A 25,565-nucleotide genomic window follows, 5' to 3' on the forward strand; every position below is an offset into this window, starting at 1 on the left:
CAGGACTCCATTAGGGCAGTGCTGTCAGTTACTGCCATCAGTGTTTGTTCCTCAGCACAGCTGTGCATGTGGATACACCTGGAGAGCACACAGCGCTGGCGACTGCAAGTCCAGGACACAGCTTCTATGACAACAGAAGTACAAATAATACTGCATAGCTGATTAACAGCAGAATCTGAACAGACTGAATCTCTGCTCTTTGTCACGTTAGTTTTATACTTTATGAACTGCATCACTCTGCCAACAAATCTACATATTGCAGTGTACTAAGACACAAAAAGACATATGAGGGTTATATTTTGAAATTTTATTAAAGTAAGAATGATACTTAAGAAGTCAGATGATTGATTGTGTGTGACAATAGCATGCCTCAGGTAATTACAGAAGAGATGGTATGAACTAAACATGCTTATGTTCCTTCCACCCCAACAGCCACATAAAGACAACTGTTTCCCAAGCACAACTTAAAGAAGCTTTAGGGCTACTCTAAGCTATGCCTTGGTTCTTGCATCTTCAGACCTGGTAGGTCTGACCTGTCCAACAGAAGAACATGTGATTTGTCTGTACTCCTCCATTCACCTCCACAACACGCTCTGCTCAAGGAAAGCTTTCCAGTCTTCTCAAGACCCTGAAGATGAGGTGATATTGCTCAGTGGAATTCTGTGGAAAACAGCTTTTCTATCTAAAAAGGAAGAAAATACATGTTAAAAGGAAATACAGGTGTTCCTTTGTTCATATGCAATTATTTTTACATGTTGCTTCTTAAGGAATTACTGAAAACTCTGAAGTGTTTGAACAGCTTCCCTGGAGGAAGAAGGAGTCATCTGCAGTTTTAACAGCAACTGTACCATGTTAAACTGATCCCCACAAGACCAAGGGACTGCAGAAAGACAAAGAACCACATTATGTTACCAATGTGAAAGGTAATTTGCCTTTTTTTGACCAAAAGGCAGCATGCAAATCAGGGCTGGTAGCTGTGCTATACATCTTACTAATGGTGCAAGCTGTGCTTTATTTGACATGTACAGAGGGGACTATGAGGACAAACTCCTGTAAAAACTCAGAGGAAAAATACAAACTAATGGTCCGGAATGGTGAGACCAAAATTGACACAGTGGACAGCCAAAGAGAGGGCAGTTGTGCCATTTCAGCTGCTCAGCAGCCTGACAGTCAGTGGAGCAAGCGTGTTCTGCTGAGAAATGAACCCTGTCTTTCACAAATGTAGTTTGTAATTCCATAAACAATTCAATATCAAAGAATTACTAATCCCAAAATGAAAATTCCTATTTGCATATACCAGCAGAGAATTTGGTAGAACAGATGGTAAAACAGTAAAGAAAAAGAATCATAGAAACACAAAAAAATGTAGCTATGACCTTCATTCCATCAGTCTTGAAAATGAGCTATTGTTTGTATTTTAAAAGTATTTAAACACAGCAGAGTCTACTGACACAATTCAGTCCTGACACAGCTGTGGAAACACTGGAAGGTAACTAAAAAGCCCCAGGCCTTGGCATAGGCAGTGTGGACAATCCAGTCTGTGACATGCAGAATCCTTTTTTGCACATCAGGTTGACATGATATTTAATTCCTGATGCTGGCAACAGAGCAAGTGTTGCTCTGGAAGCTATAAGAGTAGCTCTGTGCCACAGCAAGGGTGTTCTGTAGAACAGGAGACTTTCTGTCATTGTCCTCCCCTGACATAGAAGTTCCTAATGGGGCTGTAAAGACTGAGTAGGACTGAGACATAAGAGAGCTGGGGTGGAAGAGATCTCCCCCTCAGAGTTATATTCTTGGTAGATTTGGGTAGAGAAGGCAATACTAGTAAAATTGTTTTCAAACTGTGAGCTCTCCTTCAGAAACACCAGAGAAAAGAAAAAAAAAATTTAAGCAACTCCCAAGTTTGCTGCTCACGTGTGATGTCAAAATCCAGAGTATTGGGTGTCATTTCCCTGCCTGATGCTACAATCTGCAAACTCTTTTCAAGAATTCCTGTATCTCTATTTTTTTTCTTCCTGATGACCTGTTGCTTTTCTCCTTCACCCTTCAGCAACTGGAATGCCACAACTTTAATAAAGACACGGCTCCGTTTTGCCTCATTTCACATCATCAGTTTTGACTTTACAAAAGGAAAGTGATAAAAAGAGACTTTTTGGCTCACCTTGATTCTTGTGACCTGTTTTTTTCACAGATTTTTTTTTTCTTCCTTTTTAAGGGTACGACACATCGTTTTGATCCTTACTGGCTCTTTCCTGTGAATCCCAGAGTATTTCATTCTCTGTGAAAAGAAGTAAAATACTTTACTTTGATTGTACATAAATCAATAGGACTCCAAATACCTACATAACTATATTCATACTCTGTGCATTGAATGGCTACTAACAAATGCAATGGATAGCATTTTTCTTTAAAGAACACTGTGAACTTCAGGTATTGACAACTACCATCAAGTGCATTTACAAGTACAGTGTTTTGAAAATTTGGAATTTGGAGATGACCCTTACTAATGAATTTCAGCTGTAATCAGTAACAAGCACGGCCAAGATTTAAAATCCAGCCTGCATTGTGAAGCCACTGCCATGTTTGTAGAATGACAGCAAACACACCAAAAGAAAGCATTACTTACAGAGAGGCTGTCCAGGGGTGGAGAGGACACTCAGAAGACAGAAATCTTCCCTGTGTGCTGATGGGCTTCCTCTCTTCTCCTTCAGGCGACAAGACAGGGGTGTAATCTCAAACTGCTGCTTATTTAAGCTGCCTGATTTGATTTTCTTTTACTTTGGCTGGCTGTCTTGAAATCATGTGTCTATATCCTTGCTCAAATCTGTTCAACATTAGCACAGGATGTGAGAGAGTTCTGGCTTATGGGAAGGAGTGTCTCTCCAAGCAGCTACAGGATGAAACCAGAGTTAAGTAGGTATGTCCTGGAGATTAAACACTGAACTAACAAAATACCAAGCAACAGCATGACCTGGTGATGTACCCTCAAAAGGCCTGAGAGAATAAATTGAAATTTTAATACTATTTATGCCCCACTTGACTTCCAACGTGTACATGAAAGTCTTCCAGGTCTTCTGTGTTAAAGGACACGTGAGTAACTTCAAAGCAGCTCTGGTTTTCACTCTGGAAAATGCTGATGTTCATTTTCAACAACAGTGTCAAAAGCCTGAAAAATAATGATGGATTCAAAATGCCATTTGTTAGAACAAGACTCTTTAAATTTGCAGATGTTCTGTATCTGAGAAATCAAAGAAAGAAAATTAAAAATCTACTTAGCAGCCAAACAGCACAAAAAGTTACACATGTTCTCTGTTGTGAGTTACTCATTGTATTCACACTCTGTAGATTGCCAGCCTCAGTACTTCCATAGAAAATGAACATGAGAAAAAGTGACAAAATAAGAAAGAAATGAGACAAAGCGAGGCAAGACGCAGAGGAAATAGGAATTAATTGAGGAGAAAAGACTACCAAGATCTGGCAATTTTCTGGGTGAAGGTGCAGGGGTTAAGGTGCATTTTCTTTTCCAAGAAGGTGCTGCACTTACACAAGTCAGTTAAATGGTGAGCAAGCAGAGAGCAGAGAGTCAGCCTAGGAAAACTGATGTCAATACAAATCTCAAACACAAAATCAAAGCTACAGTTGGATACTCTGCATTCCTCTTAGTTCCCTCCCCCCACATAAAATATCACAACTGTAATCAAACAAAACAAATAGAATAAATAATGTTTAGCCAGCAATGTTTCCAAAGTGACTGGAAACATCTGGAAGTCTTTGATAACAAAGAATTGTATGACTAGTTTTTACCTAGAAAAAGCAAAACCTACTGATACATCCCCCTTAATACCAGGAAATCTGTTGGATATTCTAACACACATTCTATGTTTATAGGATTAGTCTAGTCAATGCTCCAGAAACCTTGTACATTCAGGCATGGAAAAAAACAAACAAACAAAAAAAAAACCAGTCAGAGGTGGCTCTTCAAAAGGATCAAGCAGCTGGCAAAAAATATTGCCTGCTACCTTTTCATGCACCTGTGAGCATCACTGGTCCTCTCTCATGAAAGATTTCAATGTTAAATGGTCTTGTTTTTAAAAGGGAATTAGCTGATAGAAACAGAGATTTTTATGAGCTGAATATCTTGTTATGGCTCAGAGCTGCCATGAGAAGTAACTACAATTTGCTGTTAAGTTCTAGGAACTCAAATTCTGTCTATGGCAGTACTAAAGAATTATGGAAAATGTAGATTGAAAAGCATAGCTGGAAGCCACCAAGTTTTACTTTCTGCTTCAAGCAGGGCTAATCTCAAAACTACATCAGGATGCTCAGGACATCAACCAGCCACGTTCCAAAAGTCTCAAAGGATGGAGTCCCCACAACCTCTCCAGGTGCAGCCTCTGAGTTCTACCACTCTGTAGGTGAAGAAGTTTTTACCATACACCCCAGGTGGAGTTTTTCTTGTTGCAGCTTGTGTCCCTTGCCTTTTGTTCCTTTTCTGTTCCTCCTCCATCAAGAGAGTGTGCCTCTCTCCTCTCTAATATCCCCTCAGGTGGAAGACTGCTATTAGATGCTTCCTCCCCATCCTCTTCCTCCTCACTAGGCTGACCAAGCCCAGCTCCCCTGGTTTCATCTTGTTTACAGGGATACAAATGTCCAAAGAATCAAGAAGGTTTGTGATGTTAATACTGCCACGACAGAAAACAGTAAACCTCCAGTGAAGACAGTGCTTTGAACACACTGATCAGCATAAATGTTGGCTTAAAGCTCTGCATTCTCCCAAAGAGGTCTGTCATGATCACTGGCTGTCAGTAAGCTCCAAAATTAGCTACCCCAATCAAAATTTTCTCCTTCAGATCCTTGTTGAATATTCACATTTGTCAGCCTAGACAATATTTGGCTGTCCTGAAAAATTTGGCTGTCCTGGTCAGATTCCTGAACATATGCCATGTCCAGATGGTGACTCCAGGAGTGCTTGCTCTGCTGTTAAGGTAGATGTCCACTGACAAAATGCTATGCTTTGTGGTAGAATCACTGGGAAAAAGCTATCTAGTTCCTCTGCTCTGTGGCTGACAGAACCTTCCCAAAAGTGGTTCAGGCCCTTTTCCTCCTTCTGCAGAAGCTCCTGCTCTGAATTAGTACTGAATTAACTGAAGATGACCTGTGAAATCTCATCTCCTGTACTGCTTCTGCCAGTGTCTTACAAACTCTGGAAGTATTTTTGGTTGCTTTCTCTCAGAAGCCATGAACAGGAAGCCTTCCAAAGAAGCCTCTGCAGGAACCCATGGGATCTATGGGGGACACAGTCAGTTGGAACAATTATAAGATTTGTTTACTTGCTGTGAGCAAAGCTCAGAATTTCTTGCCAACATCTAAAAAGCTGCCACAGTGGTCATCCAACATTTACAGAGAAAACTTGGTACAGGTGGGAAAGAGAGGCACTGAAAGATGAACTCTCTGGTCTGTACAGTGACCACATGATGTGCAGCTGAGCCACATTGGAGTTGGTACAGAAATAATTCATCAGCTGCAGGTGTTTCCTGAAGGAGCTGAAGTGGCTGCCCTGGGCACACCCCCGCCTACAATGCCACATGACAACAGATGATAGGGAGGGTCTTAGAGGCCAACTCTGGGCATGGTGAATGAAATAAAATCTGGTGATCCCTGGCAGAGTATGGATACCTCAAGTCTTACCTCACTTTAGTATTAAAGAGATTCTCTAATCAACCTGCAGGGGGTTGAAAGACACCACAGATTTAATGGTATGGTGTTAGTGACATGCATAACAGCAATGTATTTTTGCTTTTAAAATACCAGAAGGAAGATTTGCCTGAGATTAATGTTAATACTACTTGTAATGTTAAATGGGAGATAAAAATTTACTTTCTGTAATTAACCAGGATTAAAATCATGTTTGAGATGTCAGAGGTGTGTAAGAGCTGTTATGTGTCATGTGGATATTTAAACTGACAGAACAAACTTTCAGTCACTCAGGATTTCTTTTCAGCTTGTCTTTGGAGTTATATACATCTATAATTATTATTTCCATATAAAGACTAGTAAGTATTTGGCCAGTTAATAATGTATTTCCTGCATCACCTGTATGCTTGAGCCAAGTTAGGAGCCAAGAGAGAGAGATCCCAGCACTCCCAAGTCTGTCCAGGGCTTCAAGCACCCCCTTTCAGGCTTTTGCTGCCTGAGCAATGCCTCAGTGTTGTTGAGTCTTGAGGTGGGCAGTTCAAAGCCTGCTTGGCTGTTTCTACAGCACATTTCAAATAAAAAATACCCAAAACTTCAAGAAAGGACAGGAAAGTCTGGTGTTCCTTCTGATAAAACCAGCAGTTGGGACACTGAGCCTGCGCTGAGACGTGCTGTGCCTGAGCAGCTCCGAGGGGCCCTGTGGCCAGGGAGCAGCTATACCCCAGTCCTGCTGAAAGACAGGGACTCCAAACATGTGGGAATCCAGGGCTTCCCTCTGGCTGCCCTGGCAGGTCTGGGACCCTGGCAGGGGTCAGGAACCCCCCTGGACAGAGCCCCCAGAGACACTGTCTGTGATCTCTGTCCATGGAGAAGAGTTTTCAATCTTACAGGATGAATTACAAGCTCTGAGTGTTTGATATAAGTAATAATTAAGTGTGACACGGGTGCAAAAGTAAAATTTTAGGTTTCTAGATTAGGGGTTCAGAGGGGACAAAATGGAGGAATTGGGTGTGACTTGTCCTTTTCCTCCTTCTTCATGCCCTCCATGTTTCACCGTGGTGTTGGCATTTTTCCATTGGTTTAGGCTGGGGACACGCTGTTTAATGTAGATGATAGATATTGGTACATGATTGTAAATATAGTACACGTAGTTTCTGGTATTTAATGTTTGTAACATCCCACTGGGGGCAGAGCCCCACACGCTGCCCTGCAGGACAGAGCTGCGGCAGGGCAGCAGAACATGTTAGAGATAAACAGAATAAACAACCTTGAAACCAGCACAGATGAATTATGGCTTCTTCTTTGGAGGCGGGCCAGAAAGACAGAGACTTTCTACAATCTCGGAATCACCAATACCCACAGATTCCGACACAAACACAGCTTCACCTGTCTCCATGTGCCAGGCACCAATGTCTAACAAGCCTGGGACCAGCTAAGCAGCCAACAGCTGCTTTCATTCCTATTGAAGAGCACCTTCCAGGAAAAACACAAGGTCAGTCCCCACCACTGTGACCCTGCCAGCTGTTCCTCATGTGTGGTTGTGTTGATGATTTATCTCTAAATGCACCCTCTCTTTTTCAGTTGCATCTAGTTTGCTGCATCATTTCTCTGATTTCCCTTGGTTCCTACAAATTCCAACGTTCTGCTTCATGCTTCCAGCTGCTCTCATCAACACCATTACCGAAAAACAAATGAATATTCTGCATCCCATGATCCCAGGAGCTGCTCCAGGAGTTTAATCTCCTACACCTGGTTTTGCCCATCTTCATAATAAGATTACCTAAATTAATCTTCCAGAACTTGCTTATGAAAATGCCAGAGAAGGCAGTACAATTATGAAGATAAATCAGCAACCATAAATTGAAAGTACAGTTTTACTCAGCTAAAGAAACTGAATGCCTGAGTGGAACTGTAACTAATATCTAGGAGGAAGGAAACTTCACATTCACTTTGAAAGCCTATTCAGGGGTCATTCTTCACAGCAGAAGAAAATAGAAGGGCTGGTGCATGTGCTCCTATTACCAAGGGCTCAAGAAGACAACCAATAGCTCACAACTTTTACGATTACACCAATAATTTTAAGGGACATGGTAGTGGTCATGCTGTCCACAAGGGCAAAATCAGTATAATAATAACAATGCAAAAAGATAATGAGTATATAAATCCCAACTAACTATATCCTGGCTGGGATGATAAAGTTGTCAATAACCCAGTGGATTACCACAAGGCTTCTTTACAAGACAGAAGCTTTCACCAACAGGATACACCACATTCTCCATACACAAATTGGAGATGGCTGTCTGCATAAAAAGATCTGCTCAAATCATTCTTATTTTTTCCTGAGTGGATGAAATTACATATGAAACATTCCACTTTTATCCATATAATTTGTACTGCTAGTGAAGACTGCAAAGCATGTCTTCTGTGGGGTGACAGCTGCTTCCAAACACAGACTGGACCTCTGCAGGTGCCACAATACAGTGTAATATATGCAGACACACAAAAACAAGGATTCAGATTGGAATAACTGTAATAAAACTATATGGGTGAGAGGTCAGCAAAATGTTCTAAGGATCTATGGCATCAGTTTCAGCATTCTGCTCTCTTGACAGGAGATTTACCTTCACAATTGCAAGGCTAAGAGAGCTCCAAGGTAGAGGGCTCAACTTTTCCCTTCAACTAATACACATTCTTGTCAGGAATGGAACATTTTACACTGTGGTGGAATGGAACATTTTACACTGTGGTATTCTATGAGTTGATGAAAAGATACTATTGTTACTTCAATCTTATTTCAAGACTCTTATAATCATTGAACAGACACTGAATGGCCAAACCAGTTCCTCCTTTGCATGTGAATAAATGAGAGCTTTGCTAATGATTTACTGCTAGGGCTTTTTCATTCTTTCACTGAGGCTTCTTCAACTCCAGACTGATTAACCCTGTTGCCACAACGTACATTGTCTTAATGACAAGCAAGAATATGTTTAAAGAAACACTTCTTGTTAAACAGATTATATTGTTCCCTCTAATACTTTATTTTCAATGAAAATTGGCAGTGAACTGAGCAGGAAACCTCTGACCAAGAAGAAACTCTTCAAAGCCCTGCTGAAAGCATTTCAAATGGAACACATCAGAGGTGAGAACCTGAAGCTAGTGAGTGCTCCAGTGACAAGGAACAGTAAAACAGAAGGAAACCCCTCCCTAAAGAGGCCTGGATCATCCAGTGAGGAAGCAGGACACCTTCACAATTGCACACCAAAGATAAGGATGCAGGCAAAACCAAATTCCTCACACAACACATCTATAGTGCTCTGACTACAGCCTTACCCCTGCCACCCTCAAATCACCAAATTCCCCTTCTACCACCAACACTTCCTCCAGATGGAAGGGTCAAATACAACACCATCATTCCCAACATCCTCACTGGTGACTTTTTTAAAAGAGACTATGCAGCCCAGTCTATGCAGCACAGTAATCTGAAAGCAAATGCACAGGTGACATCCTCTGAAAAGGAAATCTCAATTCTTCTAACAATTCTTACACAAAGAGCACACCAGCCCCTCAAATACAATTAATGAACTTTCAGTGTGACTCATGACAGTCACTCAGTACAGCAGAGAAATACATAATGTCTTTGAAAGAGCCACATGGATAAGAACAACATAAAAATAGCTTTTATAAAAAGAGAGACACTCAATCATTGTATGCATTGCATTCAAACACCATCCTAAAAACTGCATTTTAAAAAATCCTCGAAGAAGTGACCACCTGTGGTGGAACATCCTAGCAAAGGATGGAATATTTTCTGCAGAGCCATCCCTGCCAGTCTTTAAGCTGGCTCCCAACCTTGCTAAGCTTATCTCAGAATGAAGCATTTTGTGCAGAGAATGAGAAGAGAAGAAAGCAAGTACAACTTGTCAAAACCTTCCCTTCCACCTTCCTGGAAGGACCTTCTACCCCAGACACCAGCACTCCCAGGTCTCATACATGAACTTTCCTGGGAAGTCATATCCAATACACAGGCCTATCACACTCCCATAGCTGAGCTCAAATAACTACTGAGACCAGACTGAAGTGGCACAGAGCACTGACACACACAAACACACCTTGCTGCTGCAGCTCTCACAAGATAACCACTCACTCTGTCTGTCTGTCACCCCCGATCTGGAGGGAGCCCTCCAGCCACAAACCTAGGAATAAAAATTCCTAACATTTCAAGACAGCACAACACTCCTTCTCAGTCACATTATAATCTCCCACAGTCTCCACACTCTTCCCCTCTCCACACCTCACCTCCTTTTCTCAGCCTACACCTCCTCTAGTCATTTGCACATGCCAGGAAGAATTACTTCTCTTTCCCTACAAAGACAAGTATGATTTCTGCTTTCCTACAAATTAGCATTCCCTTGCTGAACCTGACAGCTCCATTTCCTGTCAAAGATGATCTGATACCTACTCACAACTCTGAGGGATTTCCCCCATTTGCACTCCAGTCTGAAAGCAAGCTGTCACCTTTAAGCCAGACCTGAAGGTGGCTTGTGTGCCTGGAAGCTTTTCTTCTTTTAAAACAACACTGTTTGGTCTACAGAAAGACATCACCCCTGCATATGTCCTTAGGCATCATGGGCACTACACTACTGCTTTTATACAATTTAAAAATCAAGACATATTTACAGTCCAAGTAAACTTTCAGTCCTTATCAAAATATCAAAACATGATTTTGAATTCCTAAAGATTTAAAGACACCTCTCTCTTCCCAAACCACTAGGATGTGGAAACTGGAGACATATTCTGTGAGGCCACTGTGAAATTCTGATTATCAGCCTAAACTTTTTACAAGGCATCACTATCCTCAATCAAAGGTTTGAAAATAGAACAGGAAGAGCTCATTGCCTTTAGAGAGTAAGACAAAGCTAGAAAGATGCAAAAACTCTTCATGCTTGATAAGATGAAAAGAGTTGTCCCAATCATCAGTCACCCCTAACTAATCAGACAGCCTCAAACTCTGATAGGATAAGGAATTCCAGAGTGTTAGAAAACAAATATGGATCAAAACAAATTGGCAATTCAAATGTCTTCACTCTCAACTTTCTATTCACCTTTACAACTAACTTTAATTGCCTTTGGAAAGTACTCCATTTGATACAATTTCAACATACTTTTATTCATCTTTTCCCTCCCAGACTTGTGGTTTTTGTAGCAATTAAGGTCCAAATCTTGAGAGATGTAAGAAGCCAGCAGACACACTCTTCTGTTCACTCCTAAAATTCACACCATGCACAGCCACAAACAAATTAATACTATTGTTTTCCCATTTAAGATAGAATACATATTTAGAAGCCATCTGAACCAGTGTACTGAGGTGAAAGCTCCACCAATCAAATACTTTCTATGAAAGCCTGTCAGTGTGTCTGCATCCCAGTTATCCTTGCTGGGAAAGATGGCCTGCACTCTTACCATCATGATTAGAATTTCCCAGGGTCCATGGCTCATCTGAGTCAAAGTGAGTGTCTCCTCCAATTCCCGGTCCAGGAAAGTAAGCATGAGCCAGGAATCCACCTTCTCCATCAAAAGGGGAACTGTCTCCATGGAAACCAGAAGCAAAAAAGATCATAATATCTGCCTCCTTTCTGTCATTTTTAATTTCATGGTAAGGGACCTCTTCAAAGGTAAGTGGTGTCACTCTCTGCCAAACATCGAAGGCCTGACGAATGGCTCTCCTTGTATCAATCTCGCCAACCTTGGGGGTGTAGTTGTGTACACTGTTAGAATGAGAAAGAAGGGATGTTTCAATTTGCAGAATACATTTGAGACTTATCAATACATAACCACACAGTTTCAACTTCCAAAGGGAAGTTTTTTGAAGACACTACTCTCTGCATGCAAAGTTTTGCTGTTACAAAGAAAGTTACCAACAGAACTACCGCCCTGATCTGAATTCTACATTTATTAACAAGAATCTTCATAATGCTTTGGTTCATTTTGGATCACTTCCTAAAAACCTTTCAAATCTGGGTGTAGACAGCTGAGTAACTTTTTTTTAAAATATAAATTACTTCAGGTTTTGTCTGAAGTTATGCTAAGATGGAATCTACTACATGAGAAAAACGGACCACTAAAATTCATTTTGAGAAGCAAACTTCCAGTAAACTATACAACCTTACTTATATGACCTGCTTCATTCTCCAAACTACTTTAAATATTCTAGAGCTCATAAGAGTGATGATCTGCCAGTTCTGTGCAGCCCAGTCCATGACAGCTAAAGATGTGGTGAGAGTAAGGGGCATTTTACTGCACATACATGTCCCATAATTCTAAACCTTACGTTAAAAATGGTATTTATGAGATGTTTTGTGCGTGTATATAACAGCTTCATGATGTATTAAACTTCACTTGGGGAATATAAAGTATCTATGTCATGGGAACAATTTTCAGTCTTTAATGAAGCTGGCTCAATTTAATATAAACACACTGAATGTAACACATTCAGTGGTGAATCAAGACATCCATCACTTGAATGCACATTGCAAATACTGAAATTGGAAAGCTAAACAACTACTAGTTTGACAAGGAGAGTAATGCAGCCATCTGCCAAGCTGCTTTTCTTGCTTATGTATATGCTTAAGACTTATTTTATTTATATGATTCTATACCACTTTCCCCTAGGGTCCAGAAAAATGTTAGAAGGATCTGATTCTCAGACCTTTGCATTTGGGACAGAAGATGTCCCTTTACAATCTGAGTTAAAACAATTATTGGTGGAAGATTTGAACTAGTCCCCAGAACCAGTCCTTCCTCCCAGTCTCTGCAGCTTGTCACTGTAACTTGAAGCATCCTCCTACTTTCTCAGAATTCTTGACAGAAGAGACAGAGGGCCCCAGTCCCTCATCCTCTTTCCCTTCACACCATCATGTCCTTTCCTACACATTCTGGTACTTTTCCCATGCTGGTCACTCACATTCTACCTCTTCACCACAGACCTTCCTTCTGTCTTAGTCTTACCCAGATCTTCTCCTTAATTACTTCATATCTAATTTTCACTCCTTTGCAATCTCCCTTCCCCCTCCAAAAAATTTAAAAGGCTGCAATTTCAACTAGAAGGTGGGTTAATTTTAATTTGAAGTGACATTCCTATTGCCAGAAATCTCCACTGACCATCTTTCAGCAACTGCCTTCCAAAACCTCACAGCCTGACTCAGAATACCTCTGGGAAACAATTGCCCCTCTGCAACACTCCCTTGACACCTGCAGCTCACCCCAGCTGGCCTAAGTCTGTATAAAAGCAAGAGCTCTATTGGAGGAGAAAAAGTAAAAGCTGTGCAAAAATAAATGTTGCAAATCAGTAGAAGGAGGAAGCATCTCGTCCCCAAACAGTGACGTTCCTTCTGCTTTAATGGTTTGTTAAAGGTGACACATGATCTAAAGGCTAGAGCCTTACATTTCTAACAGAACAAAAAGGGCCTTTTACTAAGATTTTTCTGCCAAAATTACACAACTAATGGCTGCAATTCAGGTGCTTTTACTGATAATTTATTTTCTAATTGATAACATACTCTTCAGTACTCCAGTGCTCTTACAGTATTCTACTCCACTGCATTCTGAGAACAAAAGCCCAGACTAGACATTACAGGGAGGATCCAGTTTCAATTTAAAAGTACTTATAAATTCTGCATGCCAAACAAGTACAGACCATTTTCTCCCCATCAAAAAGGGGGAGGGAGGAGGCTGTACCTGTAGGTGATGTGCCTCTGTCTCCACTTCTGGCCAGTGAGTGCATACCGCTTTTTCCTCCGGCTGCGACGTAGGTGGGGATGATCCGGAACTCCACATCGAGGCTTCTTCATCCACCTGCAAGTAAAGGGAAAAAAACAACAAGCTACACTAAGAGTTTGGAAAAGAGCTTCCAAAGAACTCAGGGGGTGACTGGAAGACCTCTGAGAGATGGCCAGTGCTGACACAAAGAAGGGTTCAGTCCTCCCTTTGTCAAGTTTATCCTCTGCACAGGGCTGTGCTACCCACCTCTGCTGGCAATCCATACACCAAATCCACTTCATTTTTCCTTGTGGAAACACAGAGTCCAGGTCAGATAGTCCCTATGCTTGACAAGAGCTTAATGATGATAATGCCACGAGAGACCCAAATCAAAACTACAGGTGGCTGTGCTCTGGGATCAAACTCACCTACCACCTACTGGATCCACTCTCCCTTTGGTAAAGTGGTCCTGAGCCACTGAAAAAAAATCCAGTTCATATCTCACTAGATAGAACTGAACAAGTGCAAACACAACCCTCCCAGATAATAAGTAAGGTTTTCACCTGGAATGACCAGAACAGATCCCTCCAGTCTCTGGGTCACACACACTAAATTCCATTAGGTTCTCCCCATAACCCCTGACTCTTGATGTCACTCATGATGTAGGAAACTCTAGTCTCTATTGCCAAGTGAACTGGAAGAGCAAAGGATGCTGTCCCTTGCACAGGGATCCAGGCAGTATTATCACAGAAGTCCACTCTCCTTCCCTACCTCCTTTACCTCCAGCCTTCACTGATCTTTTGTTTCTTTCTTACAGCAGCTTGGGGTGGTCAAACACTTGCAGAGGTTGCCCAGAGAAGTGGCAGAACCTCCATCCTTGAAGATATTCAAAACCCAACTGGAAATGGTCCTGGGCAGCCTGCTCTAGACATCCCTGTTTTAGCAGAGGGTTGGAGTAGAGGCACTCAAGACACTCCTTCAATGATTCTCAGACACAATCAAGGATAAATAGACTGTTCCTCAAATTACACTTGCTTGTGTGGGCACACTCCACAGAAGCTGGAAGTGGCTTGTGGAGGAACAAATCTGCCCCTCACTGTATGTGGCAGCTGGGGAAGGAGACAAGGGCAGAGACTGAGGAACTGAACTACAGGTACTACACCCCACAGGTCCCCAGTCACAGCCTTTAAGACTGTGCAGTGCATCCCAGGACAGGAGAGCAGAGCCCAGGAATAATGCAAGCAACCTCTGGCCACAGCCTCCCCCTAAGCAGATTGGCATTGCCTCAGCCACTGGACTTCTTCAGGCATTTCATGCATTTGATCCACTCAGTCTGATGGCAAAGGCAAGTGACACAAAGCCCTTAAGAACACTTTGCAGGACATACCACTGAAAAGCATTCTAGCCAGTGCTTGCCCATTTCCCACAGGACACCAAATCTCTCCCCCCTCCTCAGTAAGGTTTCTTGGCTACCCAGGGGACAACTTTTGGCCTCCAAATACAAACATTCCTCCATCAACTTCAGCCAGCCAATGGCAAGTAGTCCACACTTGTGCCTAAACAATGCACCTCTTATTCACTAAGAAATACTAACTCCAGACCTTCAGGAAGAGAGAGTCTCCCACCACAAGTAGAAGGTTTATAAGACTTTTTGTCAGGACACCTTTTAAATGAAAACCAACCAGACACACAGACACTGTACCTCACCAGAAAATTCTTTCAGAACACACACATCTGCTCTCTCTTCAGGCAGCCACGCAGCCCTTTCCTGATTCCACTTCTGTGTAATTTTGGTTGCTTATAAATTTCAGTGCAATCATCTGTCATCATCTCCCCACCAAGAACAGAGCAAATGAGAGCTGTTATACACATTGCACTGTACCTGACAAGAACCCAAGCTGTGTATATAAAGCCAGCACAGATCTTCCCCACTTACATCACTTCACATTTATCAGCACTCTACATCTTTCAGAAATCCAGGCAACCTGTGGAAATTGGATCTTTCTTGCCCACACAACTGCTGCCACCTTCAAAGAAAAGCAGTACATCTAAGATTTACTTTTAGAAATATAAATTCAACCTGAACACTCTGTGTTTTTCTAAGTGTCCTTTATGTGTGCTCTTTTGCATTGCTTCTAGCACTTTCCTAAAGACACCTCAAGCTTACTGTCACCTGTATGCTCCTAAATATATCCTGAGTTTTCAGGGTTTTTTTTTTAGTTCCACTCATATGTTATGATACAGTGTTTTCATCATAACCTTACACAAGCCATAGTCTGAATCAGGTTTTCACCTCTTGAGCTTCATGGGAACTCCGGTAGTCTGAACATTACTGTCACCAGACCGTGACTATAGTCAGAAAATGACCTTCTGTTTTATCCTTACTAGTGTCATCTGGAAGACAAAGAATTAACAGAGCAGTACTACCAAACCAGCCTGCATGTGTAGAGAAGTCACTGGGGCTGTCCAGGGCAGTGCTGACACACCAGCAGAACCTCACATCTCATCATCTGTTTCCTGTAAGAACACCTTGCCAAGTTCCCAACACCCGCCCCATGCCCAACTGGCCACATGAATTCACCCCCACACAGCTCAGCCCTCTATTATCAAAGCCAGAACTGCACAGAGACACCACAGAAAGTGAATTCCCTCCAACAGCCAAATTCCCTGCCCCTCTGCCAGCCCCAGGTACAGGCACAGGGATATGGGGCCGTTCCAGAGGAAGCTGCAATACCGACCCCTGGGGCTTTCAAAGATTTCTTGAGCCAAAGACTCCAAGATAGAGCTGCTGAGACTCATGCTGCCCATGGCCCCTAACTCCTCATTATATAGTATTTAAACTATATAAAGACCCCATTTCACTTAGGCCTGTCTGAACCCTCATATTCTACCACAGTTTGTTCCACAGCTCAGATACTGCCTGTCTGAAGTGAAGGAACAGAGCTCAGCTACCTGGTTGGAATTCAGCAGTACCCAAGCTGTCATCAGCCTGAGCTAATGTCAAGCTGAGAATGTTTATCTGGATCAGATCCCTGATTCAGCTTAATTCCCAGACATATGGGCCCTGGTCTAATCACATGGTACAAATCCAGCCATCTCTCCTCCACTCAGCAGGGCAGGTCTGTGGCAAAATATCCACAAAGCTATAGCTTGCTGCTGTTAATCATCTGTAGCTAAGCTTTATGATAGTCATTCTCTACTGAGCAGTTTGGATAGTGCACTCTATGTTCCAGGGGAAATCATCACATCAGAAACAACAAAAGACAATTACCGTAAGCAAGATTCAGATACTTATGGTTGATTCCCCTCTCCTTAGTTTTTTAAATGGGAACACCAGTAACACTGGATCATCAAAATTTATACTTGGCACCCTTGAGGCACAGACTATTGCATTCCTCCAGCTGCTTGGCATCAGGAAACAAGCAATTTCCAAAAGCAGTGACATCCAGTTCTTATCCAGATGCAGCTGCTCTCCCCAGCTCAGGCTCCAAGCCTTTCACAAGACTCTCCTAAAGAGAGGGAGCTGTCACTCTCAATGCCCTCCTTTTCAGCTGGTGGGAATGGTATGTTTCAACAGCTGTGGTGCACCCCAAGGTTACAGAGCTGCACAACAGGCTCAAGACAAAGCACAAGATGCTTCCAACACAAGTAAGATTATTTCTTGGTCCCTTCCAAGGCCATGTGATTGACTATGACAAAGACAAATCACCATTTTTGTTCAGTACTAGTGCGTCTTCTCTCCAGCATGCTCCAGGATTATATCCTTGCCCAGCCGCTCACAAAACCACAGTTCAGCCCACCAGCTGCAGGCAGACAAAAAATTTGCTGAGGCATCATCAGTTGCAGGGTCTGAGCAGGCTGTTTTATGTGTTCTCCATGGACCCTCACCCAAACTTCCTTTTAGGTACCAAAAAGCATCACCAGTGGTGGTGCTTCTTTCCATCTCCCACTAGCAGCACCTGCATGGCAGTTTCCACATGCTTGGGTACCAATTTTGGAGGAAAAAAAAAAGCTCCAGAGTTGAGGGCATGTGGGAAAGGCAATGAGAAACTTTAGGCTTCCACAGTAAGTGTAAATAACTCTGATTCTTAAAGTCACTTTAAAGACAGAACTTATGACACTGATGGAAGTGACAGAAAAAATCCAAATTGCAATCTCAGAACTCCTAACACAGACTGAAACAATGGCTTAGTAAATGCTTGAGTAATTCAGAGCCCTTGGAGGCAGCCTGCCTTGCCAGCTCTCTTCCTTCTGCCCAGCTTCCAAAACCAGGTCTGAGGAAGTGACAGCCCAACATAGCCCAGGCAGATGCCCCTCCAGCTCAAAGGACAGGCTCACTGTTAACAGCAATCTGGACCTCTTTTTCCATTCATGCAAATTCTAGGCAAATTCCACCCTGACATACAACATATGGACCCACTGACTCAGGACAGATGGAGGCAGAGCAACTCAACATGCCTCCCAAGCACACCAGTGTTTGGCTGGAGCCAAGGTCTCAAGTTTTCAAGATTTGAGTTTCAAAAGAGGGAATCATCTGTGTTTTTCACTCATCAACCTTTGCATGTTCATGCATTGATCAAGCCCTGCCCATAAACACAAACTCAGTATAATGTGGGCAACACCTTTCTTTCTGTCAGAAAAAGTTTACTTACTAAAGCAGGGATTCCCTCTCGCAGTTTGCGCCCCTCCTGTCACCCGCAAGGCAGCATAAGCAGCTCCTTAACTTTCCCAACTAGCACCCCAATATCACAGCCCCTTCTTTCCCCATCCCTTTCCAAATCATCAGCATCCCAAATCCAAGCTTCTACACACCAACTGCACACACAGAGCATTGCTCGATAGCTCTGCTTCAACATTCACCTACAAACCATGTTATTAATGGCAAAGAGATCTCAGATGGAAAATCCTCACCTTTAAAAAGCACTTCATTTTCAAGTCATTTGAAAAGCATACAGGATTTTCTCTGTCCCTCAATGGAGAACAAGGGGCTACCTGTGAGCTAAAGGAGGGAATGTTACATTCACTGGAGAGGTAGTCCCAACCAGGATAATCCCCTCCTGTCCAATTCACTAATTTCTTCTGTTTCTCCCTCTTCTTACAGTCCAGAAGGCATAAAACCTTTGTTCTTTACATTATTTGGTTACTTTATGGGCCTTTCTTTTGGGCTACCATGTCCCTTTTGCCAGCAGTGTGCCCTATGAGGAGAGATGAAGGCATAACATGCTCTGAAAGGGCCTGCTAATGTAGCAACGGCAAGGGACAACTAGGGAGGGCCCAAGCAAGTTCCACTGGGCTTTCTCTTTTTGCTCACCATGATATGCTTTTTTCCCCAGAAAGCCTTGGGAAGACTTCCTCTGCATTTTGCTTTAGTCAGCAGATGCACCCCAAACCAACAGCAGATGGATCCAGCCACTACACGACACCCCGGCAACCAGACAAGGAGCCACTTCCACATCACCCTTTGGAGCCCACATTGAAGAGAAGATGAAAAAACAAAGTCCTTCCTGCCCTGGTGATTTACACTAATGCTTCTGAGCTATCAAAACCCTGATCACAAACAACAACACATGGCCAACATACAGCAGAGAACATCTAATGTCCAACAAATAGCAACTATGGGCAGGTAAGTACCTTTGACTACAGTAACTCACTTCAGTTCTAACTATGGATCTCCACAAATACCATCTGTGGAGATAAACAAATCCAATTAATTAGGAAATAGATTAGAAGTAATTTCTGGAGCCAAAATTTTAACCTAAATTCAGAGAGAGATGGAAGTAAATTAAACCCTTGATGTGCTCCACTTCCAGAAGCTCACAGCATTCACACTTTGACTGTGCACCAGAAATGGGGATCTGTGCTCAAAGAACAACAGTAAAATGAGCTTCTCCTCACACTCACAAAAAATACTGTCAGTATGAAATACATATTTCATACTGAAATATGACAATGCATTAAGAAATAGAAAGACAAAAGTAGCCTATATTAATCTTACTCAATAGTTGTCTGGTCCAAAACTCCTGTTACTGGGATTCCATAAAACTGTTGCATAGTGGCAACTGCAGACTGCACAGCTTTTCCTGACTGCAAGGGAGACATTTGGCTGTCAGATGGAAGTAAGTAGCCATAAGTTTTTAACCAACCCTGAAAAAGAAAGAAACAGATGGTAAGATGCCACAGTAAGTTTTCAACATAACAGTTCAGAATATTTCCTCAAAAGAAAAAGTGTCAAACTAGCCAAAAAAAATTCAGCCATCTCTCTTTTTTTGGTTAGGTTTGGTAATATCAGATGATTCCTAGGAAGGGCTGAAGACCCAGCTTAATATCACCTGTTGTGACAGGACAAGGCAGACCTGCCACTTAAAAATGAACATCATCTGTACTGAGCAACTGGGGCAGACTTAAGTCTTTGGAGCACCAGAAATGCCCAAGAAGCTTTGTTCTTGTTCCAGGGACTTCCTGTGCACCCTGTCCTCTTGCCATCATGAGACTCCTCAGTCCCCACAGCAGCAAGCTCCCAAGAGCCCACTACCTATTGCTGTCTCTTGACCATCATTCCAAGAAAACAGCTTAAAAATCCTGAGAAATCCCTGAAAACACAAGTTCACCTTTGCACTTGCAATGAGCACAGGAGTAATTCTTAAAAAAAAAAAAAAAAAACAAATGTACCAAAACAAACAAACAAAACCAACAAAACCCCAAAAAGACCTAAAATACACATAAATAAACTGCATTCCAAAAGTTTGAAGACCCTGATTAGGTGGGTGATTCCTCAACTAATACCTAATACCAGCAAACTGTCAGAACAGAAAAAATAGCCAACTCTCCTCAAGGATTTCTGTCCCTTTTCCCTGCCTTCACCCTAAAATGCAGTCTTAGATAAAACTGCATATCAAACTTGTCAAAATGCTAAGGACAGCATTTTCAAAAACATATAATTATCCAGGATTTTTTTCCTCTCCTCTCTTCCCCTCCCTCACTTTGACATGAGCAGAAACCAGAATATTAAGTAACAATAACAACAACAACAATAATAATAACAGTAGTAATAGAATAAAAATTTGTTCTCATAAACTTTCCCCCATAACTTTTCATATACACTTAGTGCTTCATTCTTCTGGTTGATTCTTAGATCAGCATTATTATGAGACTAGCATATATCCTATAAGCTTTTCCCCAATCGATCTGACCCACAGGACAGTCTTCACCACATAAGCACTGATAAATCATCTGCATGACCTGTTCTCCCACTGACAGCATGATCACTCAGGGAAGGGGGAGGGAAGATACTTGCTCTTCCTTAACATAACACAGCAGCAGGAAAGGGGCTCTAGTCAGGAGAAGAAAAAGTGGGAGAACAATCCCTGTTTCTTTGTGGCAACAAGAAGATGCCAAAGCCATTAGGGAGAGGGAAGGGCCCTGCTTCCAAAGCAGGAGAAAGAATCATAGAAGAGCTAGAAGCCCATCTCATTCAACTCCCCTGCTACAGGCAGGGGCATCTTCCATTATGGTCTCATCGGTTGCTCCAAGTCCTGTCCAGCCTGGCCTTGGACACTTCTGAGGATCCAGGGGCAGCCACAGCTGCTCTAAGCACCTCTGCCAGGACCTCTCACCCTCACGTTTTTTCCCAATATCCCATCTAACCCTGCCTGCTGGTAGTAGGAAACCAGTCCCTGTGTCCCATCCCTCCAGACCCTTGTCCAAAGTCCCTCTCCAGCTCTCTTGGAGCCCCTTTGGGCACTGGAAGGGGCCTTTCCTTGGAGCCTTCTCCAGGTGAGCACCCTCAGCTCTCCCAGCCTGGCTCAGAGCAGCAGAGCTCCAGCTCTCAGATCCGTGGCCTCCTCTGGCCTTGCACCAGCAGCTCCTTAATGGTCTCGTGTTAGGCGCACCAGAGCCGGAGGGAGTGCTCCAGGCCAGGTAGAGAAGCAACACGAGTGCATGAACTGGGCATGCCAAAATGCACCACGGACACACACAGTGCTATTAAACACGGACATCACCAATGGCTTCAGACAAAGCCAAGCTGCAAAACTGTTCCAAGACCATTTGCTACCCCTGCCTTGGCCTCTGACAAGCACAACAACGCTGGGACACTCCATTATAACCAACATTCGCTGCCCTCGAGCAGCGAGAGCAGAGCACAGTAACCAAAGCAGCTCGGAGCAGGGCTGCCCTCGCGCAGCCCCTTCCCTCCCGGCCGCACTCTGAGGCGGCAGCGAGAACGGGGCACCACACCATGGCCACCCGGACACCCTGAGAGCTGCTCCCGGACACTGGAGCTTACGATCACACAGCAGAAGAACGGCCGCTTCTCCGGCCGGTCAACCTGCCGAGGCGTGGCCGAAGGAGCTGTGCCCGCACACCCGAGCTCAGCCCGGCCCTGCGGGAGATGATGGAAGGCTTCTAGCGGAGGAGGCGAAGGAACCGCTGACCGCCCAGCTTTCCGGCCCACCCCGAGACACCGAGCGCACACCGCGGCCCCGGTGGAAGCCGCGGCCTCGCCCGGCCCCGCTCGCCGACCTACCCGGCCGGTGCTGGTGTCGGCGGCGGCGCGGAGCAGCGCGCAGAGCAGCGGCAGCAGCGGCCCCGCCGCGCCCAGCGCCCGGCGCGGGCAGCGCGCCATGGCCCCGCGGGGCCCGGCCCGGTCCGCACCGGCGGGCTCGCAGCGCTCCGGCCCCGGCGCCGCGGCTGCGGCTGCGCGGCTGCCCGGAAGGAGAAGAGGGAAGGGGGACGGGGAAAGAGGAAAGGGAAAGGGAAGGCGGGCAGGGAATCTGGTGCTTCCTCTGCCGGTCGGCCCGGGGCTGCCCCGCGGGGAGTGCGGCCGCGCGTCGCCGTGACCGGCCGGCGTGTTGCAGAGCGTGGAATATGCAAAATTTTCTTAAGAAAGGCTGTTCTCCGAAGAGAATGTGATGCCAGCTGCGGGTAGCCGACAGCAGGACAGCTGGAGGGGCAGTTAGCAGGGACATTCTCCAGGGAACGAGGGCTGTGCCGTGCAGGTATTTACTAGCTCTAGATTGTGGGAGGCCTTCCCAGCCGAACTGCTGTGTACCAGATGTAGCGGGCAGCGGTTCAAGCTCAGCCCCGAACTTCACCAGTCTCTCTCCTTCCAAATGCACTCCATTTCCCAGGACACTTCCAGCACATCAGGACTACCCACCTGCACAACCAGCCCCGTCTCTCACAGGCTACAGGAGCCCTTCTCTCCTGCTAGGCCAAATCATAGCTCCCTCCTGTTCCCCAGCAATTTGGTCGGCTTGCAGGGAAAGAATTGCTCACTGCAGGTAGCCAATTCTACTCCTGAGCAGCTTGACACCTTGGAGTCTCTTCTCAGCCAGGTGAGCACTGGAAAGTACCAGCAGCCAGAAGATCTTCCCTTTGCTGCTTCAGCTCAGCAAGATCACTCTCGGTTCTGTTCTGAGTTTTCTTTTTTTCATGCCCTGTCGTGGAATAGGAATGACAAGCCCACGTTCCATTTGGGGTCTACTGTGTAACCAGAGGGGCTGTGAGGATGGAGGCAGGCAGCACTCCATTCCTCTAGCCTCTCTGACCATCACCCCCTGCCAGTGTCGGAATCTTTGGGTATTGATGATTCCGAGATTGTAGAAAGTCTCTGTCTTTCTGCCCCGTTGCCAAAGAAGAAGCCATAATTCGTCTGTGCTGGTTTCAAGGTTGTTTATTCTGTTTATCTCTAACATGTTCTGCTGCCCTGCCGCAGCTCTGTCCTGCAGGGCAGCGTGTGGGGCTCTGCCCTCAGTGGGATGGTACAAACATTAAATACCAGAAACTACCTGTGCTGGATTTACAATAACGTGCCAATATCTGTCACCTACGTTGGACAGTGTGTCCCCAGCCTAAACCAACAGAAAAATGCCAACACTACAGTGAAACATGGACGGCATGAAGAAAGAGAAAAAGGACAAACACACCCAATTCCTCCATCTTGTCCCCTTTGAACCCCTAATCTAGAATCCTAAAATTTTACTTTTGCACCCGTGTCACACTTAATTATTACTTATATCAAACACTCAGAGCTTGTAATTCATCCTGTAAGATTGAAAACTTTTCCATGGACAGAGATCAGAGACAGTGTCTCTGGGGCTCTGTCCAGGGGGGTTCCTGACCCCTGCCAGGGTCCCAGACCTGCCAGGGCAGCCAGAGGGAAGCCCTGGATTCCCACATGCCAGGACTTTGGGTAGAGAACTTCCTCCCACTCTCACTGAGCTCCTGCAGTTCTGCTCTGTGAATTTCATTGCATTTCTCTGCAGGAACAACCCTGTGCTCTCAACAACACAGTCTGCCAGCTGACATGGAGCTATCAGACCCTTCTGAGAATCCTTACTGTGACCCCAATGGACTACAAGGCTGAACTGATCTTTGTTTTCAAAATGATAGAATTATAGAGTCTAGTTAAACATATCTGGGGGTGTGAGTTAAACTCATTTCTTCTCAGCAAGAAACGAGTGTGCTGTGCAGGGACTCCTCACGGCACCACTCTGTCCTGTCTGATCCTCAGCACAAGCACCCTTTCTCCCCTCATCTAATGCCCTGACACCCAATTCCTCAAGGCTTCCCACCAGGTCAGCCCCTCAGGGGCCTCCTGTCCCCTTGGAGCTCCTGTCACCCACTCCCTCCCACATGGCCCTCGTGCCTTCCCACGGCTTTGTGCCGTCAGGGCTGCCGCAGCACCTCATCCCTTCACGGCCTCCCACCGCCCGTCCTCCCCTCAGGGTCTCCCCCAGCCCTGCCAACCTGCCCGGCAGCAGCACAGCCCTGACGGAGCTCCAGAGGAGCCGGACCGAGAGGCACCTCAGAGCCCTCAGCAATGCAGCAGCCAAACACAGGCAGGAGGACACAGACGGCGTTGCCTGGCTGGGCAGGACAGCTTGTGGCCATCTCCAGGCTCCAGTCTGGCAGGGATCTCTGCAGCTCCAGCTCCTGCCCAGCCGCCCTGTTGCCAGCACAAAGGCTTCAGCATCAAAGCACCAAAGGCCAAGGGGCTTCTGGCCATTTTCCCTTCCCCACTGCAATTCTGGGCAGCTTGCTGAGCACAAGGACCCGCTTTCCCCTCTTCTCCTGTGTCCTGCGGACACTGGGCACCAAAGAAAGCTCCTGAGAGTCTAGGTATTAGAGCATTATCTTTATATCCTAAAGAAGAACGAAAAGGGCCGGGCCCTTGCCGCGTGCTGCTGCCCAAGGGCACGGCTGCAAGAGGGCGGCAAGGACACAAATGCCAGGGGCAGTTGGGGAGCAGGGGATCTCACCTGGCCAGCACGCCCACAGCACAGTGGTGGGTGTCAGCACACAGCAGTGTGTCCCAGCCACCCTTGTCTTCCATTGCCACCACCATATCCTCATAGTGCAGTCGGCAGAGCAGGGCCTTCAGGGTCTGCTCTGCAAAGCTGTGTGCAGAGAAAAGCCCAGGTCACGCTGGGAGCACTGGCTCCTGCCCTGGGCACATGGCAGGGACAGGAGGACTGGCATGGAGCACCTGCTAGGGTTGGTGGCAAGGCCGTGTTGCTGCTGGCATCCCTCCCAGAAGGTATCGACCTCCTCTGGCATATCCAGAGTGCTGAAGAGCACTTGGAAGAGCAGATGCACAAAGAGGCAGGGGAAATACACGGTCATTACATGTGGCACACAGGGCATCTGGAGGATCTTCCACATCACCACAGTTGCCTGCAAAGGACAGAGCAGCCCAAGACAGCGCTCAGAGCCAAGGTGTCCATGTGGTAGGGCCCAAGCATGGGAAGGAGAAACCAGGGGAGATGCAGGGGAAGGTGGCCTGGTGGCCCTGAAGCTGCCCCTAGGCCAGGTTTCACCCCAGCAAGGAGAGGCAGGGAGACACCATGGTAGAGGGAGGATGGAGACCTGATGGAGAGGTGAGCTTGGGTTGAGCAAAGGCCAGTTGCAGAAACTCACAGCCAGGGCAAGGACAGCCATGTGGTCCCCATCAGAGGTGCATATGCTGTGCTCTGGCCAGTTACCCAGCACGTCAAGGAGTATGATCAGTGCTGGCTCTGCAGTCCTGCACGAGCACGATGGTCAGCAGTGGCACGATAAGAGCTGCCAAAACCATTGCCTTCCCGAGGGCAGAACGACCTGCCATGTCCTGTCAT

General features: G+C 45.1%; 1 protein-coding gene and 1 long non-coding RNA gene across 3 annotated transcripts in view; one reads left to right on the forward strand and one right to left on the reverse strand.

Moving 5' to 3' along the window:
* Positions 1-22,140, reverse strand: part of MMP24 (matrix metallopeptidase 24) — a 44,785-nt gene extending 22,645 nt beyond the window's left edge. The window contains exons 1-4 of one of the 2 annotated variants that reach the window (XM_002187101.7): positions 21,974-22,140; positions 19,445-19,593; positions 13,429-13,545; positions 11,155-11,459 (exon numbers count right to left, since the gene is read on the reverse strand). In XM_002187101.7, the coding sequence (XP_002187137.3) occupies positions 11,155-11,459; positions 13,429-13,545; positions 19,445-19,593; positions 21,974-22,072 (670 nt within the window). In that variant the 5' untranslated portion in view covers positions 22,073-22,140. The remainder of the gene's footprint in view (positions 1-11,154; positions 11,460-13,428; positions 13,546-19,444; positions 19,594-21,973) is intronic. The other variant, XM_072917222.1, reaches the window with a different exon arrangement.
* A 43-nt stretch (positions 22,141-22,183) lies between these two features.
* LOC140680400 (uncharacterized) lies at positions 22,184-23,865 on the forward strand. The gene is made up of 2 exons (XR_012051629.1): positions 22,184-22,784; positions 23,715-23,865. It is a non-coding gene; the product is annotated as an uncharacterized lncRNA (long non-coding RNA).
* The last annotated feature ends 1,700 nt before the right edge of the window (positions 23,866-25,565 follow it).

The sequence above is a fragment of the Taeniopygia guttata genome, chromosome 20, assembly GCF_048771995.1.
Source record: "Taeniopygia guttata chromosome 20, bTaeGut7.mat, whole genome shotgun sequence".
Lineage (NCBI taxonomy): Eukaryota > Metazoa > Chordata > Aves > Passeriformes > Estrildidae > Taeniopygia > Taeniopygia guttata.